The 14,994-nt window shown below is 46.9% G+C and overlaps 1 protein-coding gene across 9 annotated transcripts in view; it reads left to right on the top strand.

The window, feature by feature from the left end:
• NSD3 (nuclear receptor binding SET domain protein 3) overlaps window positions 1-14,994 on the top strand; it is a 35,883-nt gene that overhangs the window by 20,135 nt on the left and 754 nt on the right. For 3 of the 9 annotated variants that reach the window (XM_062621026.1, XM_062621024.1, XM_062621025.1), the window contains 13 exons: window positions 292-420; window positions 1,024-1,150; window positions 1,785-1,982; window positions 2,497-2,667; window positions 6,296-6,445; window positions 8,857-9,013; window positions 9,506-9,708; window positions 10,168-10,280; window positions 11,093-11,362; window positions 12,406-12,522; window positions 12,857-12,998; window positions 13,480-13,586; window positions 14,073-14,277. In XM_062621026.1, coding sequence (XP_062477010.1) covers window positions 292-420; window positions 1,024-1,150; window positions 1,785-1,982; window positions 2,497-2,667; window positions 6,296-6,445; window positions 8,857-9,013; window positions 9,506-9,708; window positions 10,168-10,280; window positions 11,093-11,362; window positions 12,406-12,522; window positions 12,857-12,998; window positions 13,480-13,586; window positions 14,073-14,277 — 2,089 coding nt within the window. Of the gene's footprint in view, window positions 1-291; window positions 421-1,023; window positions 1,151-1,784; window positions 1,983-2,496; window positions 2,668-3,263; window positions 3,498-6,295; window positions 6,446-8,839; window positions 9,014-9,505; window positions 9,709-10,167; window positions 10,281-11,092; window positions 11,363-12,405; window positions 12,523-12,856; window positions 12,999-13,479; window positions 13,587-14,072; window positions 14,278-14,994 lie in introns of those variants that run through there. The other 6 variants (XM_062621027.1, XM_062621028.1, XR_009965283.1 and 3 more) reach the window with 6 other exon arrangements.

The raw sequence follows: 14,994 nt of genomic DNA, 5'->3' as shown, positions 1-14,994 counted from the left end.
TCGGCTTGCTTTTGGGAAGGTTTTTGGGATTCTTTGGGGATGCTGATGGTCTATGGCATAAAACTGGGAAAAGTAGGGCCCCCAATACCTTTATGGTTGGTTGTACAGGTAAAAGCAATGCCAAGAAGGCAGCGCTGCTTGGGTCGCTCCCATGAAGTTCAGCAGCGTTGAGGGACCTCTCTTGATGTATTGAACGGTCTTTTTAATCTGTGGTGACTTAAATGCTCTTTCACAATGGGCTTGTCCTTGGGAAGTGTCTTTTTGAGTGCCTGGGGTTTCTCCTCTCTCTAGGGTAGTTTTGGAAAGCGTTCGGACAGCCCCTCAGCTACTGCGGATGCTGATGCCTCTGATGTGCAGTCAGTGGACTCCAGCCTGTCCAGGAGAGGGACTGGGACAAACAAAAAGGACACTGTTTGTCAGGTAAATGATGGAACTGTAGAGAGCTGATGTACCAAAGCTCTATCATCTGTTTCTATTGGTTTGAGCTGATAAGACTTCACATTACACCACTTTGTTTTAACCATGTCACATAACTCCGTATCTCAGATAAAATATCAAGGCTTTTAGGAGTTTTCATAAGAGGCTAAAAGGCTCAAAAGCTGGAAAGGGCTCTCCAGCCCATTGCTGTAGCATAACTTGATGCCATTTTCTGCCCTATGGTCTTTCCAGGCTGGGACAGAGTGAGAATTTTCCAGTATCTGGGGAGAAAATCCTGGAATCTCCTGGCCAGTTTCCTGGTCACTTGTAAGGGAAGAAGTTGTTCTTGCTGCTCAGGTGCCTGGGTGCTCCTGCTCTGTCCCTCCTAGCTCTGTCCATGTTCACACTGCTACAAGAGCAGGATGCAGCAAGTGCTGGCGTTGCCTTCAGCCCAGTCTGGCCACGTCTTTGTAGGGTGCAGAGCAGTTCTCCCACCTCACCTTAGCTCAGAGGGACTTCAGCCTCTTCCTACTCTTTGTTAAGCCCTGGTAGTCTTACATGGAAGACCTGCTGTTCTCTGCTGAGCTGCTTGTCTGCTTGTTCCAGATCTGTGAGAGCTCCGGCGAGGCTCTGGTGTCCTGCGAGGGCGAGTGTTGCAGTGTCTTCCACATGGAATGTCTTGGCCTGAAGTCGATGCCTGAGGAGAAGTTCATCTGCGCTGAGTGTAAAAATGGTGAGTGTTTGCCCATGGTTGGGAAGTGGGGAGGGAGCTCCCTCTGCTAAGGAGCTGTTCTAGGGTCGGAGATACCAGAGGTGGTGAGTTCCATGGGTTTGGAGGGGGTTTGGTTGCGTTATTCTAATGGGTCCTTTACTGTGAGGGTGCTGAGGTGCTGGCAGTGGTAAATGCTCCATCCCTGGCAGTGTTCAAGGCCAGGCTGGGTGATATGGCCTAGTGTGAGGCATCCCTGCCCATGGCAAGGGGTTGGAACTGGATGATCTTAAGCTCCTTTCCAACCCAAACCATTCTATGGTTCTATGATCCTACCTTTTCAACCTCTGAGGCCAGATTCTCCTTTTCCAGCTGGGAAGAAGAAAAGGCAAGTACCTGGTAAGGGAAAAGAACTGCTTAGAGTTTTACTCAGAATGAGGGACTTCTGTGTTAATAATTTCATCTTTACGTTAGCAGTTGCATCTTTACGTTAGCAGTTGCATCTTCATGTTAGCAATTGCATCTTTACTGTGGATTAGGGCAACTCCAGGGTTTGAAGGGAAGGAGCCCGTGTTGCTTAAACCACTGTTCACAACATCTGTACGGCAAAGAATTGCCCGTTGCAGTTGGGATTGTTCCTTATTCCTTCTCTTCCCAGGAGAACACACGTGCTTCTCCTGCAAGCTCCCTGGCAAGGACGTGAAGCGCTGCTCGGTCAACACGTGTGGCAAGTTCTACCACGAGGCCTGCGTTCGGAAGTTTGCCACGGCTCTCTTTGAGTCCCGGGGCTTCCGCTGCCCGCAGCACTGCTGCACCGCCTGCTCCATGGATAAGGATATTCATAAAGCAAGCAAAGGTGAGAGGGGAAGTGGCTTTGAGCAGCGGGAGGAAGCTCGGACGCATCGTGGTAAAGATGGATGTGACTTTACCCTTAGGAATGCAGTGAGGAATGAGGGTTTCCTTCTTAACATCAGGCTGGCTGGGTGGGAAAGCAGCTCAAGTGGACCTGGATCTGCAGCCCAAGTCGTCTGCTGTTGCTGGGTTCAATGGAAGTGGAGGGTTGGTAGTGCAATGCTGTTAGAACATGCTTGGGAGTGGCTTTTATAACGACTCATCTTCCAGAGACAGAGAATCCTTGTAGAAATTAACCCCAAATACTTCAAAACAGGCTCTAGAATGACTAAAACCATGTGTTTTTTTTCTTAACAGAGATTTAAAGTTGAGTTAACTTTGTGAAGCTTTTAAAGATGTAAATGTTTCCTTTCAATCCAGTCCTTCTGGGTGGAATCAAATCAGCCTTGCAGCTGTCTGGTGTCTTCTGCCATAGCCTGACTCGAGGGTGACACGGTGCATTTCTCTGTATTAAACAGGTCGCATGGTGAGATGTTTCAGATGTCCCATTGCCTATCACTCAGGAGATGGCTGTATTGCTGCAGGAAGCTTGTTTGTGTCATCCCACATTCTCATCTGTAGTAACCATTCCAAAAGGAATCACTCCTCATCAGCTGTAAATGTAGGCTTTTGTTTCGTTTGTGCAAGAGGTGAGCACACTTGTTTTCTTTCCCCTCCCCTGTTTTATAGTTTTGTGGTCACTTTGGGCAGTTTAGTGATAAAAAGAATGTGTTTCCTAAAACCCCCTTCCCACAGGATGCTCTGGGGTTCCAATGCTGCCTGGAATTGTCTCTTTGTTGCTCAGCCCTTCTCATGAGCCTTCACTTGCTGATATTTGCTGGTCAGAAGCAGTGGGAGCTCCTCAGGAGCCTGCTTGTTTTGCCAGTAGGAAAGAGTGGATGGGAAGCCCCCAGTTGCAGCCGTTGCATGCTGAGGATGGATGCTGTGTGGTCACTCACTGTCTGTTGGGCAAAAGGGGGTCCTTTTACCACTCCCAAACTGAAACCCGTTTAAATTAAGGGTATAAGGTAGGGTTTCCTCATGCTAGAACAAAAATCATCTCAGTTTATAACTTACCATCACATTTGAGCACTCTGAAAGGAGAACATTTGCAGCGCTGCATGAGCAGGTTTCATGCTAGAGTTTTCCATATGCCAAAATTCTCTCTTTTTTTTTTATTTGACTTTTCTTTTTCCCTTTTTTCCTCTTTATTTTTGACCCACTTGTTACTTCCATGGCTCTGAAGTCACCACTCTTCTGCAGGGAGCAGGTTGAGAGGTTTGAATTGCAATGGCTCCTGTACAGTACTGCAGGGGTTTGTTGGCTGCATTCTTCTCAGCAGCTTTGAAAAGTCACTGATAAGGAAGTGAAAAGGAGATGGATCCTGAAGATCTGGGTTTCACTTGTGTTCAGTCACTTGGAGGGTTAGGATGGGACAGAGTGCCTTGAGTTTGCAAGAGCAGATAGTAATGGAGATCTTTGGATCGGAAGGAAAAGGTGGTGCCAGAATAATTCCCTTTCTCCCTCCTTTCTTCCCCTTTCCTCATTTCCAAGTAATTTAGGAGCCATTATTTTAAATATATCTGAATAATCCAGAAGCTAAGAGAGAAACAGGAAGTTACAGAATGAGGAAAAGCTCCTCTGAATGTATAAAAGGTTGGTGACAACACAGTTCAGTGTTCCTCCTTTTGTGGGCTTATTCAAACATCTGGGGCTCACCCCAAAGCAGGATGTGCAGGAATGGGAATTGCCCCAGCACTGCATAAAGGTACACGTGCAGAGTTGGTGGTGCGTCTGTCTTTATGGCCTTTGGTTTTAGGTTTGAGGTAGCTTTATATCTGGTGTGTGTTTAACTTTGGTTGGTGGTATTGTTACACCTACAAAATGCCCAGGCTGAATCACTGTCTGGAGTCAGTGTGGTACCAGGATCAGATATAGGTTTATGACAGAAGACTTTCTGTGCCTGGTTTGAATATCAGCTTAGAAATGTCTCTTGGCAAGGTCCAGCATGGCTTTAGTCTGCCCCTGGCAGTATGAACAGGGGGGTGATGTCTTGTCCTGCTGCTCTGCTCCTACACCAGGTAGGTCGTGGGGTCTCGGCTGACGCGGGTGTCGCTGGTCTCAGTTATGAAGCTGTGTTAGCACCAAGGTGTGAATGCAGAGCAATGGCAGGCTTCTGCCACTGGGCTTAGCATAAATAGTGTGTTTTCTACCAATTTCAAAGCACTGTGAAGCTGTAGTACCAAAATCCATTGCATGATACTAACCAGCTAAATACATCTCTTTGAGGTTGTGCTTTATTACATCTACTAGAGATGCCAGAAGCCAACTTGAGATCCAAACACTAAAGAGGAACCTGCTTAGATTATACATCTGCAGTACTTTGTTACAGATACATCTGAAGGGGGAATCTTCTGGGGGACTTTTGCTCCAAGTTTTGGCTGCTTACTCTGTGACACAAAGGTGTAAAATCAGTGCCTCCTACTTCTCTTCAGTAGAACCTATTGAAAAGCTTTATGGAGTACCTGCTGTTTGGCCACCTTATATAGATAGATATAGATTGATATCTGACTCAGGAATCAGAATGCAGGAGTAGAATTCCAAAGCTCAGGTACAGTAAAGGAGTCTTACACTTGCTGAAGATGCAGACCTAGGTTTATTCTGAAGAATAACTCAAGTGCAGAAGAATGCTCATGCTTTCTTCTTCATTTTCTCTTTCATTTACCATTGCTTCAGTGGTTCTGTTCATCCCTGAGCCTGCCTTCATCAGAGCTGAAACTACACAAATCTCTTTTCTCCTGGCAGTAGAAGTGACCTCTGATCCCCAGCAGGTGGAATTTCCTGCCCTGTGTCTTCACCCAGTCTTAGTTACTAGAGCTTGAAAAGTGACAAATCACTGCCACTGACTGAATCCTCTATTTTATAGCAACTCCCTACCTGTTCTTCTGGAACATTCTATGAGGTTTGTTACTGTCCTGAGCTGGGCTCAGGAGCCGGTGTGCTTTGCCCAAGAAAGACTGGGGGAGGTTTACATTTAGCAAGCCCCCTTTGTGGGTTGAGTTGGGTCCTGTCTAGTCAGATGTGGTCAGTGTGAGGGCAGGAGCTCAGAAAGGCATGAGGGGTGCAGTGCTTTAGAAACACTTGGGCATCTCTATGGAACAATGATGGTTTAATTAGCTTTGATTGATATCTGAAGGAGGTTTAAGTGTTACTGAAGTGAGGGAATCTACACCATACACAAACTTACCACAAGGTACTTGAAATGTGATGTATCTTGAGACTGCTTCTTCCCCTTTCCTGAGCTAGCCTTTGTTGAGCACATCCTAGTTCACCTGATGGCATGTGTGGGTCAGGCTTGTTTGGGACTCCTCCTATGGATGTGTTCCAGGTAGACTGAGGCCATTCTCCCCTCCAGCAGTTTTTAGGCACCCCATTCCCAAAGCTTCTCTACATCACCCAGCCCTGGTGCATCCCACAAAGGGAAGAACCAGTGGCTTGGCTCAGTAGCTCGTCTTTCCTGCTTCTTTGGCAATCAGTGCCTCTGCTCTTCCCATGAATTACTGGCCAAGTGCTTCTGGTCTGTAGCTGAGGGCTCTGCAGAAGGATGGGGAGAAGCCCTTCTTGATGGAGGAAGGCAGAAATGCAGCACATAATTTGAAGCACAGGCACAGAGAAGAGGGCAGGTTCAGTGGAGCTTCACTCCCAAGCAGCCGGTGTAAGGCAGAACTTCATCCCTTCTTTCCCTTCTGGTGCCTTCCAGCATCACTGCCTCCCCTTGTTATTTTTCTCCAACAACTATGAAGGCAAAACACTCTCATAGGTAATAAGAGGTAGGTTTGTAATAGGTGGGATGGTGAGTTCTTGGCTTCTTGCTTTCCCTGCTTGTAGCCCCAGGTAACAGCCTGACCTTAGGTGCGGTGTCCATCACCCTCAGCTTGCTTTGATCCCTAGGGAGGGAGGGTGGATCCCACACCTTTACAGCCAGTGCTTTTCTTGTGCTTGTCTCCTAGTGCACAAGGGAAGGGTTGAAATCCCACTTAAGAGCAGCTTATTCCTCCTGAGTTTCCCCAGTTCAGTTGAATTCAGTCTCTGGAACACACAAACCTCTTCCTTAGCGAGGCAGCTTTCTGTCAGCCTTTTCTTTTTTCTCCATTTCCTCTTTTGTTCATTCCCCCATTATATGCATTAGAGGTGTTCATTTGCTTGGTTTTATTTTCTCCTTTATGGAATCATGGGTAGTTTCATTGCAACTCATCTCTTTCTGTTTGTTTCGTATAGGGCTGGTAGTGCAGGATCATTCAGACCCCCTGTTCAGTTCATATGCCTATAAGTCCCACTACCTACTGAATGAGTCAAATCGTGCTGAGTTGATGAAATTACCTATGATTCCTCCTCCTTCGTCAGCTTCCAAAAAGAAATGTGAGAAAGGTAACCAAAATAGTTTCTTTCTCTTTAATTTTCTTTTGCTTTTTCCTATTATTTCTCTCCCAACTCCACCCGAGGAATGTCTGCTTGTCAAGCACCACTTATTGCTTTCCAGTGAACTTCACTCATTGATTATTGTGAGCCTGTGTTCATGTTGTTGGCCATTTTGATTTCGTTTTTGATTCCAAAAGGGCTTAAAATAATTGCTGTCACTAAATTCTCCTTGGAAGAGGGACAATCCCTTTCTATCTGCCCTAGGCTGCTCCAGCTTGCAGGGAGCTGTTGACACTGAATGTGAATGGGAGGCAAATAGAGCTTGATGTTGTGGCAGTTCAGTGCTTACCCAGGATGATGAGAAACAGCTTCTTAAATTGGTTTTAGGTATGGAAGAAGAGGAGGAGTGTTCTGTTTCCGACCTTCCAGGTCGCTTGTGCAGAGCCTGAGAGAAGAAAGGGGTTTTCAGGTGGAATGAGGGTGGGAATTGTGGCTGGAGGATGGCCCAAGTTGGAGTTAGTGAGGTTTTGCCTGTGCATGTGTCCATTCGCCCCTGGGCTTCATATCCCACCTCTGCTACACTGGGACCACCGGTGCTCCTTCCCCTCCCTCAGGATGGGTGCTCAATCCCTGAAGTGAATCATAGGATCGTAGAATGGTTTGGGTTGGAAAGGACCTTGTCCTGTCCCTATATCCCTTACATCCCAAAGCCCCTCTCCAGCTTTCCTGCAGCCCCTTCAGGCACTGGAGCTGCTCTCAGGTCTCCCCTTAAGGAGCCTTCTCTTCTCTAGGCTGCCCCAGCCCAGCTCTCTCAGCCTGGCTCCAGAGCAGAGCTGCTCCGTGGCCTCCTTTGGCCTCACTCCAACAGCTCCACATCCCTCTTGGATACCTCATGGAGACGCTGGGGCATCCTGGAGCACCTCTGCGAGCACAACTCTTGTCTGGATGAAACAGATGCAATACTTTATTCCCCATAGAAGTTGGGTTCCCTGAGGGTGTTCAGACTTGGTGCCCCATTACCCACGCTGCAGCTAGGTTATTTCAGACACTGCCAGATCCCTGTCAGTAGTTCCTGGAATTCCTGAAAACACAAATTATTTTGAGCCCTCTGCTTAGCTTGAGCAATATCTCACTAATGCATCCCGAGAGCAACGGGTTGGGGTTTTACTCTTGCTTAGCATTGGAAGTCTTGTGTTTGGTTTTGTTTGGTTTTTGCATCCCTTGGCATTTTCCCATCTCGGATATAACGTTGCAGTGATTTACATCGGGTCCGTATTTCCTCTGAAGCAACCATTTGCAAAAGGCTCTTTTAAAAGCAACAATCCTCTCTGATGGGTTTGGGAAGCTCTGGAAAAATCCCTAGGGTTCAGATTTGCTTGTTCTTAGCAGAGGAAATACAGGATTGCTCATGCAAGTGGTTTGTTTAAGGAATGCTTTTTGTGACATGCACCAAGCGATGCGATGATGCTGCTGGAAGTCTATAGGTGGCCAAGATTTTCTGGTAACTGTTTGGAAGTTGCTATTCCCACTTCTTTGGAGCTTGTGGTGGAAGATTCCTTGACATACCCTCAAGTCTCTCCCAGGTTTTTCCATCTGGGATGTGAAAACTTGTTACGGAAAATTATATCCCTCTAAAAAGATATGTATTTATTATACTTACATATAGAAAATATTACTGTATGGGTCATGTATCGTTGTTGTATGAGCTGCTCTGTTAGTTTAGAGATGAGCTGGGCCTCTCCACGTTCAATCCAGCTGCCCAAATAGAACCCAGCCAAGTCAGTGCAAACCGGAGGAGTCAATGTGAATCGCTGCGCCTTTGGGCACCAGAGGAGCTTTGGGGGCAGCTCGTGGGGTCTCATCCTGTGTTAGGTGCTCTGCTCCTAGTGGAAAACTTCCCTTTTGGGGGGGGGTGAAATTGCCACTGCAGTTCTCTTGGAATGCCCTTGGTACAGAAAAGCATTGCTCAACCTATAGGCTGCGGGGTTCGATGCGCACTGACTGGTGGCTGGGGCTCAGTCCTAACAATGTTGATTGGAAAAGGGTTTCTCTTCACCAATTTGGGGGGGTTCCCATTGCTTTGGCCATCACCAAAGAAATAAAGCAAAGGTTGGGCCATCGCCAAAGACGTGGAAGCCATCGGCGCTGCTCTGGGATGCAGCGCTTCCCTTGGGAATGCTGGCTTCAGAAACAGCTGCCTTTTTGGTGTATCTGTGCTGCAGGTGAGAGCCACAGCTCGCCCATCACTCACTGCCCAGGCCTTTTGAACCAACATTGTTACTTCGGACTTGATCCCTTTCTCTTGCCATGTTTTCCTGCGGGACACATGGGAATGTGGAGTGGATGATTCCAAAGGAGTGTCGGGGAGGGGGGAGCAAATCCTCACTTCTATAAACCAAGCAGGCTTTCTTTGTTTAAAGGTGGAAAGCTGTTGTGCTGTGAGTCCTGCCCAGCTTCCTTTCACCCCGAGTGTCTCAACATAGAAATGCCAGAGGGATGCTGGAATTGCAATGACTGTAAAGCTGGCAAGAAGCTACGGTACAAGCAGATCGTTTGGGTCAAGCTTGGGAATTACAGGCAAGTCATTAATGCTTTGGATGGCTTTAGTGTGCTATAGAATTCCAGGATGATGACTCACATCAGCTCAGTCCTTCTAAACAACAACTAGAAATAGAGGAATTCATCTGCTTTGTGTTGGATATCGATGTCAGCTTGACATGACATTCTCCCTCTTATTCCAGGCACTGATGGACACTTGGTTGTGCTTATGTTTGCTCTATAGAGTGTAATAGTGATGTGGAGAACCAGGGGCTGTCTTTAGAAGGAGGATGTCGTGGCTTGTGTTGGCTGTTAGTCACCCCCAGGAACACAAGCACTTTATGGGTGATCTTAGAAACCCACCCCGATGCCAGCTTTCCCAAAGTCTGGAGTAAGACCTTGTCTCGTGTCATGCATGGTGCTCGGAGCCTCGAATTCCTTCCTTTAGGAAAACTGGCTTTGATTTCTCAGCCCAACCTCGCAGAGATGGTTCAGAGAACTGAGGTGCTTCTTTCTCTTTGTGCTTTGCAGGTGGTGGCCAGCAGAGATCTGCAATCCCAGGTCTGTGCCTCTCAACATACAGGGCCTCAAACATGATATCGGGGACTTCCCAGTATTTTTCTTTGGTTCACATGACTACTATTGGGTACACCAGGGCAGAGTTTTCCCTTATGTTGAAGGAGATAAAAGCTTTGCTGAGGGGCAAACTAGTATTAACAAGACCTTCAAGAAAGGTAAAATCAAACAAAGTTTATAGTGGTTTATGACAAAAATTCCACGTGTTTGTGTCTCCATCCACCACTTAACCTGCATGGGAATATTCTGTGACTAGTGTTCTGTGTTCACCTCCAATGCAAGCGTTCTGTAGCTCCCTTGACTGCAGATAGAACTTGTTTCTTTAAGTGCCTACCCATTGTGTGTCGTTGTGGGCAAGTGCAATTCTTCCCCAGGCTGGGAGATGTGTAGATGGAGCTGGGGCTCTGCTGCATGGGATCATTGTTGGGTAGCCGTACTGCAAAGTACCTGATGATAGATTCATGATGTACTGCAATAACTCATTCTTAGCTTGTTGGGGTTTGTTTATGGAGCTCTGTTCCTAGCTTTTAAGAAGAGAAATGAACATACATACGTGTATTGATGTGGTTAACAGCTGCTGGTGCTAATGGCTTTCTATTTTGAACTCCCTTGCGCAGCACTTGAAGAAGCAGCAAAGCGCTTCCAGGAACTGAAAGCACAAAGAGAAAGCAAAGAGGCATTAGAAATTGAAAGGAATTCAAGGAAACCTCCGCCATATAAACACATTAAAGTGAGTTGGCTTCTTTCTTTTCCTCCTTTCCGTGTGTGCCAGGGTAAGCTGGGTCTTTAAATCAATATTTGGAGGTACTCAAAGCATTGTGTGTGACAATTCCAGCATAAGGAAATTCCAAGAAATCATTTTGCTCTTCCTTTCAATACTCTTTTGTTCTGACTTATTATGGCAGAGCGTTTGTGAAAGAGCATTTCTGGTTGAAGAACAGTGTCACCTGAGGTAGAAACTGGCTGGTTGTGAGCTTGTCTTGCGTCTTGGCTACTGATGTGTACCAACCTCTGTTAACACAGCCCTCAGCGCTAGCAAGGGTGCCAACTGCTCACCCTGCCCCTTTGCCAGCAGCTTTGGACACACAGGACTTGATGTTGTCCCTTTAATGGTTTTAGTTGGAAGGAATCCCAGCGATGTACTTGATAAACTTGGCGTGCACTGATCTCCTCAAGCAGTGATTTCACTGGGGGAAGACTCAGGCTTTGCTGTCTGGAGTCATATGAGTTTTGGTGGTCTTCACTTAAATCCCTTACTGCTGGCTTCCCTGAACAGTGTGTGTGTCCCTAGTTAAGTTCATGGTGAGTGACAGGTAGTGGACAACCAGCCACTGGAATCATCTCCCTAGGGAAGTGGATTCCCTAGCACTGGACACAGTTAAGATTCAGCTGGTCAGGGTCCTGGGACGTCTGGTCTCAGTCATGCTTTGCCTAGAAAGGTTGGACCAGATGATCCTTCAGCTCCTTTCCAATGGAGCAGTTGCATCCATGCTCTTTGTGCATTGCCTTCATCATCAATTCCTTTTCCCCTTTGCTCCACAGTCCAACAAGGTGATAGGGAAGGTTCAGATCCAGGTGGCTGACCTGTCGGAGATCCCTCGCTGTAACTGCAAGCCCTCGGATGAGAACCCCTGTGGCCTGGAATCGGAGTGTTTGAACAGGATGCTGCAGTACGAGTGCCATCCCCAAGTGTGCCCTGCAGGAGAGCGGTGCCAGAACCAGTGTTTCACCAAAAGACTCTACCCTGATGCTGAAATCATCAAAACTGATCGCCGGGGATGGGGCCTCAGGACAAAAAGGAGCATTAAAAAGGTAGAATTACAAAGGACAAAGGCAGCCTTGTCCTCAGTTGAAGATGAGGACATCCAGGAGAGCTGGAAAGTGCAGAAAAGGCAAAGAGATCCTGAACTGATTCTTTCCCCATTAGAACCAATGTGGTGCTGAGCTGTACGCACAGGCGGCGTGTAGGATAACCCACAGTGCAATGTCAGGATGAAAGCTTTGTGGATAGTCATTTAAACTGTGAATGTGGTGCTTTTATCTATTTTTACAAGGATTTATCTCCTTAGCTTTAAAGTGTAGTTTACAGTCTCTAGAAATGTGAGATAGAAGGATTATTATGCTGCTGTTCTCATTTTGAGCAGGATTATTGCTTAGACTCACGTCTGCCTATGAGAGGGTTAAATTGCCATGCTTCTTGTGATGACTGTAGTATGTGGGCTGCATCAAAAGGAGCGTGACCAGCAGGTCGAAGGAGGTGATCCTGCCCTTCTGCTCTGCTCTCATGAGACCTCACGTGCAGCACTGTGCATGGAACTATTGGAACAAGTCCAGAGGAGGCCACAAGGATGATCAGGGGCTGGAGCAGCTCCAGGCTGAGGAAGTTGGGGCTGTTCAGCCTGGAGAAGAGAAGGTTGCGTGGAGACCTCATAGCAGCCTTCCAGTGTCTGAAGGGGGCCTATAGGGATGCTGGGGAGGGACTCTTCATTAGGGGCTGCAGTGACAGGACAAGGGGTAACGGGTTCAAACTGAAACAGGGGAAGTTTGGATTGGATCTAAGGAAGAAGTTCTTCACTGTTAGGGTGCTGAGGCACTGGAATGGGTTGCCCAGGGAGGCTGTGGATGCTCCATCCCTGGCAGTGTTCAAGGCCAGGTTGGACGAGGCCTTGGGTGAGATGGTTTAGTGTGAGGTGTCCCTGCCCATGGCAGCGGGGTTGGAACTGGATGATCTTAAGGTCCTTTCCAACCTTAACCATTCTATGATTCTATGAAATGCTTTTCTTCCTGTGCTGCTTCCCTTTAGGATAGGAGGGAGATGAGAAACCCGTGCTTAACTTGTTTTCCTTCCCTTCCAGGGTGAATTTGTGAATGAATACGTTGGTGAGCTGATAGACGAGGAGGAGTGCAGACTGCGCATCAAGCGCGCGCACGAGAACAGCGTGACCAACTTCTATATGTTAACTGTAACAAAGGTACACGTCACACCTCGTTCGGTGTGAGCTGTTGAGGGTTGAAACTTGGGGCAAAATGCTGGCAGAAGCATTGTTCCATGTTTGCTCCTACCCTCCTATCCACACCTCAGTGGGTGAGGAGGTGAAACAGAGAACCTGTATCTCAGGTTGTGCCTATTTCACATTGTAGCATCAATATTCAGGCTGTCTTTCATTAACTCTTAAGGGAGAACTTAGCACTTAGAAGCAGTATATGAAATAAGTGTATTTTTGCTGCCTGGGCCATTAGTAATCCCTTGTTTCACCTTTTTCTTTGTAATTACTTGACCATGTCTGTGTCTTTTTTGCTCTGAAGGACCGGATCATAGATGCTGGCCCAAAGGGGAATTACTCTCGGTTTATGAACCATAGTTGTAATCCAAACTGTGAAACACAGAAGTGGACAGTGAACGGGGACATTAGAGTTGGACTGTTTGCTCTTTGTGACATTCCTGCAGGTAAGAAGTTCTGCACATATACTTCTGTCTCCATGGCTATAACTTGCTGTGGTGGTTTTCCCCTTAAATTCCATAACACCAGCAATGTTTATAGGAACTTTGTCATTCATTGGAGCAAAGACAAGTATTTGAGTTCTGGGGATCTGTCGTTGGAGATTTTGAAGCTGAAAGCTGCTGTTAAAGCTGACTCCAGGCTTTGCTGCCAAGTACAGTGTTAGCTCTGGCCTGTAAACGCTTAGCACAGTACTGATCTTTCATCAGGATTTGTCTGGGGTGATGTTATCTTTCCATGCTCAGCGTTTCACCTGATCTCCCATTGTGCCTGGCTCTGTGTGATAGTGGAGTCGAGGAACTCCGTGCATTGTTTCCTTCCAAACACACTGCTGCTGGATCTCCAAGCTCAACCTGATGGATGCCTCCTCCCAAGCCTTGTCTTTCCTCAGCGGCTCTGTGGGTGAATTGTTTTCTCTTCACGTTTCAGGGATGGAGTTAACCTTCAATTACAACTTGGATTGCCTGGGCAATGGGAGGACCGAGTGTCACTGCGGGGCAGAGAACTGCAGTGGTTTCCTCGGGGTGCGTCCAAAGGTACGTGGATGGCAACTGAAGCTTCTCCTCCCAGATCCAGTGAGAGCAGGGCAGGGAGGTTCTTGTTTGAGTTACTCTTTAGTTCAGGTTGGCCAAAGACGTGGTGAGTGCTCCATCCCTGGCAGTGTTCAAGGCCAGCCTTGGGTGACATGGCCTAGTGTGAGGCATCCCTGGCCCATGGCAGGGGGTTGGAACTGGATGATCTTAAGGTCCTTTCCAACCCAAACTATTCTATGGTTCTATGGTTCTAATACTTTCCACCCTTGACAGCCTCTAAAGGCACAGTAGTGCTGTTGTGGACTTCATGTACCAAACTGTGTTAATTCAGGCACACGTGGATGAGCATTTCTGGCTTCTGTAGCTTAAACTCTTATTTGGGGTGGATTTAATGTAGGCAGAGTGCATGCAAATAATAAGCCCAAGTGATTAATTGTAATGCAAGGGGTTTGTAAAGTGACTGTATGCTCTGATCTTTGTAATTGCCAGACAGCATTTGCAACAGCAAACGAAGAGAAGGTGAAGAATGCAAAGTTAAAGCAGAAGAAGAGGAAAATAAAAACAGAGCAGAAGCAGATGCATGAAGACAACTGCTTCCAGTGTGGAGACGGGGGAGAGCTAGTCATGTGTGACAAAAAGGACTGTCCCAAAGCATACCACCTCCTATGCCTTAACCTGACTCAACCCCCTTTTGGTAAGAGCAGTCCTGTGCTTTCCTGTTCAGCTTTCCTTCCTGCAGTGCCAGAGCTGAAATGCAGCATTCATTTAGGTTAAAAGCAGCTTATTGGCTTTGGCAGCGCTGCTTGGTTTTAGGCATACGTCAGGTGGCAGTGTTCTGACATGATGAGCAGAGGTGTTGTAATACTTCATGTTCTCTCATGTGTTTAATTTGGCTACTGCTAAAGGGTGGCACGTCCCTTCTGTTTGATTTCTCCATGTTAAGGCAGAGTTCTCTGTAGCCAGGGTTCAGGTTATTCAGCAATACAACGTCTTAATCCCATGGCAGGATTTGGGAAAAGCCTTTATCTCTTTAATCTTCCTGATTCCAAAGACTTTGATGAAAATCATTGGAAGGCCAGATTAGTCTAGGATTAAATAATCCAAGCAGCTGCCACCAGTGAAGCTGAAGAAGCAGCAAGAAGCTTTTGATTTCCCTTTTTCCTATGCTCAGTGCACCTCTGCAGTCCAAGAGTTGAGCATATGGTCATAGAAAGACGTGTCTGAATGGTTTGGGGATCTGGGGCTTTTGTGCTCCAACGTATTTTTACCCAATTTATTCTTCTTTTAGCCATTTCTCACTTAGTTTCCAAAACTAATGCATTGAACAGCTTAGTTTGGAGATACCTCTCTGAGCAAGTCCAGGTCAGTAAGAGATGCTCACAAATCAAACCCAACTCCCCTTGCAAGGACA

This window comes from Pezoporus occidentalis, unplaced genomic scaffold, assembly GCF_034315485.1.
Source record: "Pezoporus occidentalis ecotype Australia unplaced genomic scaffold, CSIRO_AGI_Poc_V1 ctg226, whole genome shotgun sequence".
Taxonomy (NCBI): Eukaryota; Metazoa; Chordata; class Aves; order Psittaciformes; family Psittacidae; genus Pezoporus; species Pezoporus occidentalis.
Note: the sequence above shows the minus strand (reverse complement) of the source record. Positions and strands in the feature narration are given on the sequence as shown.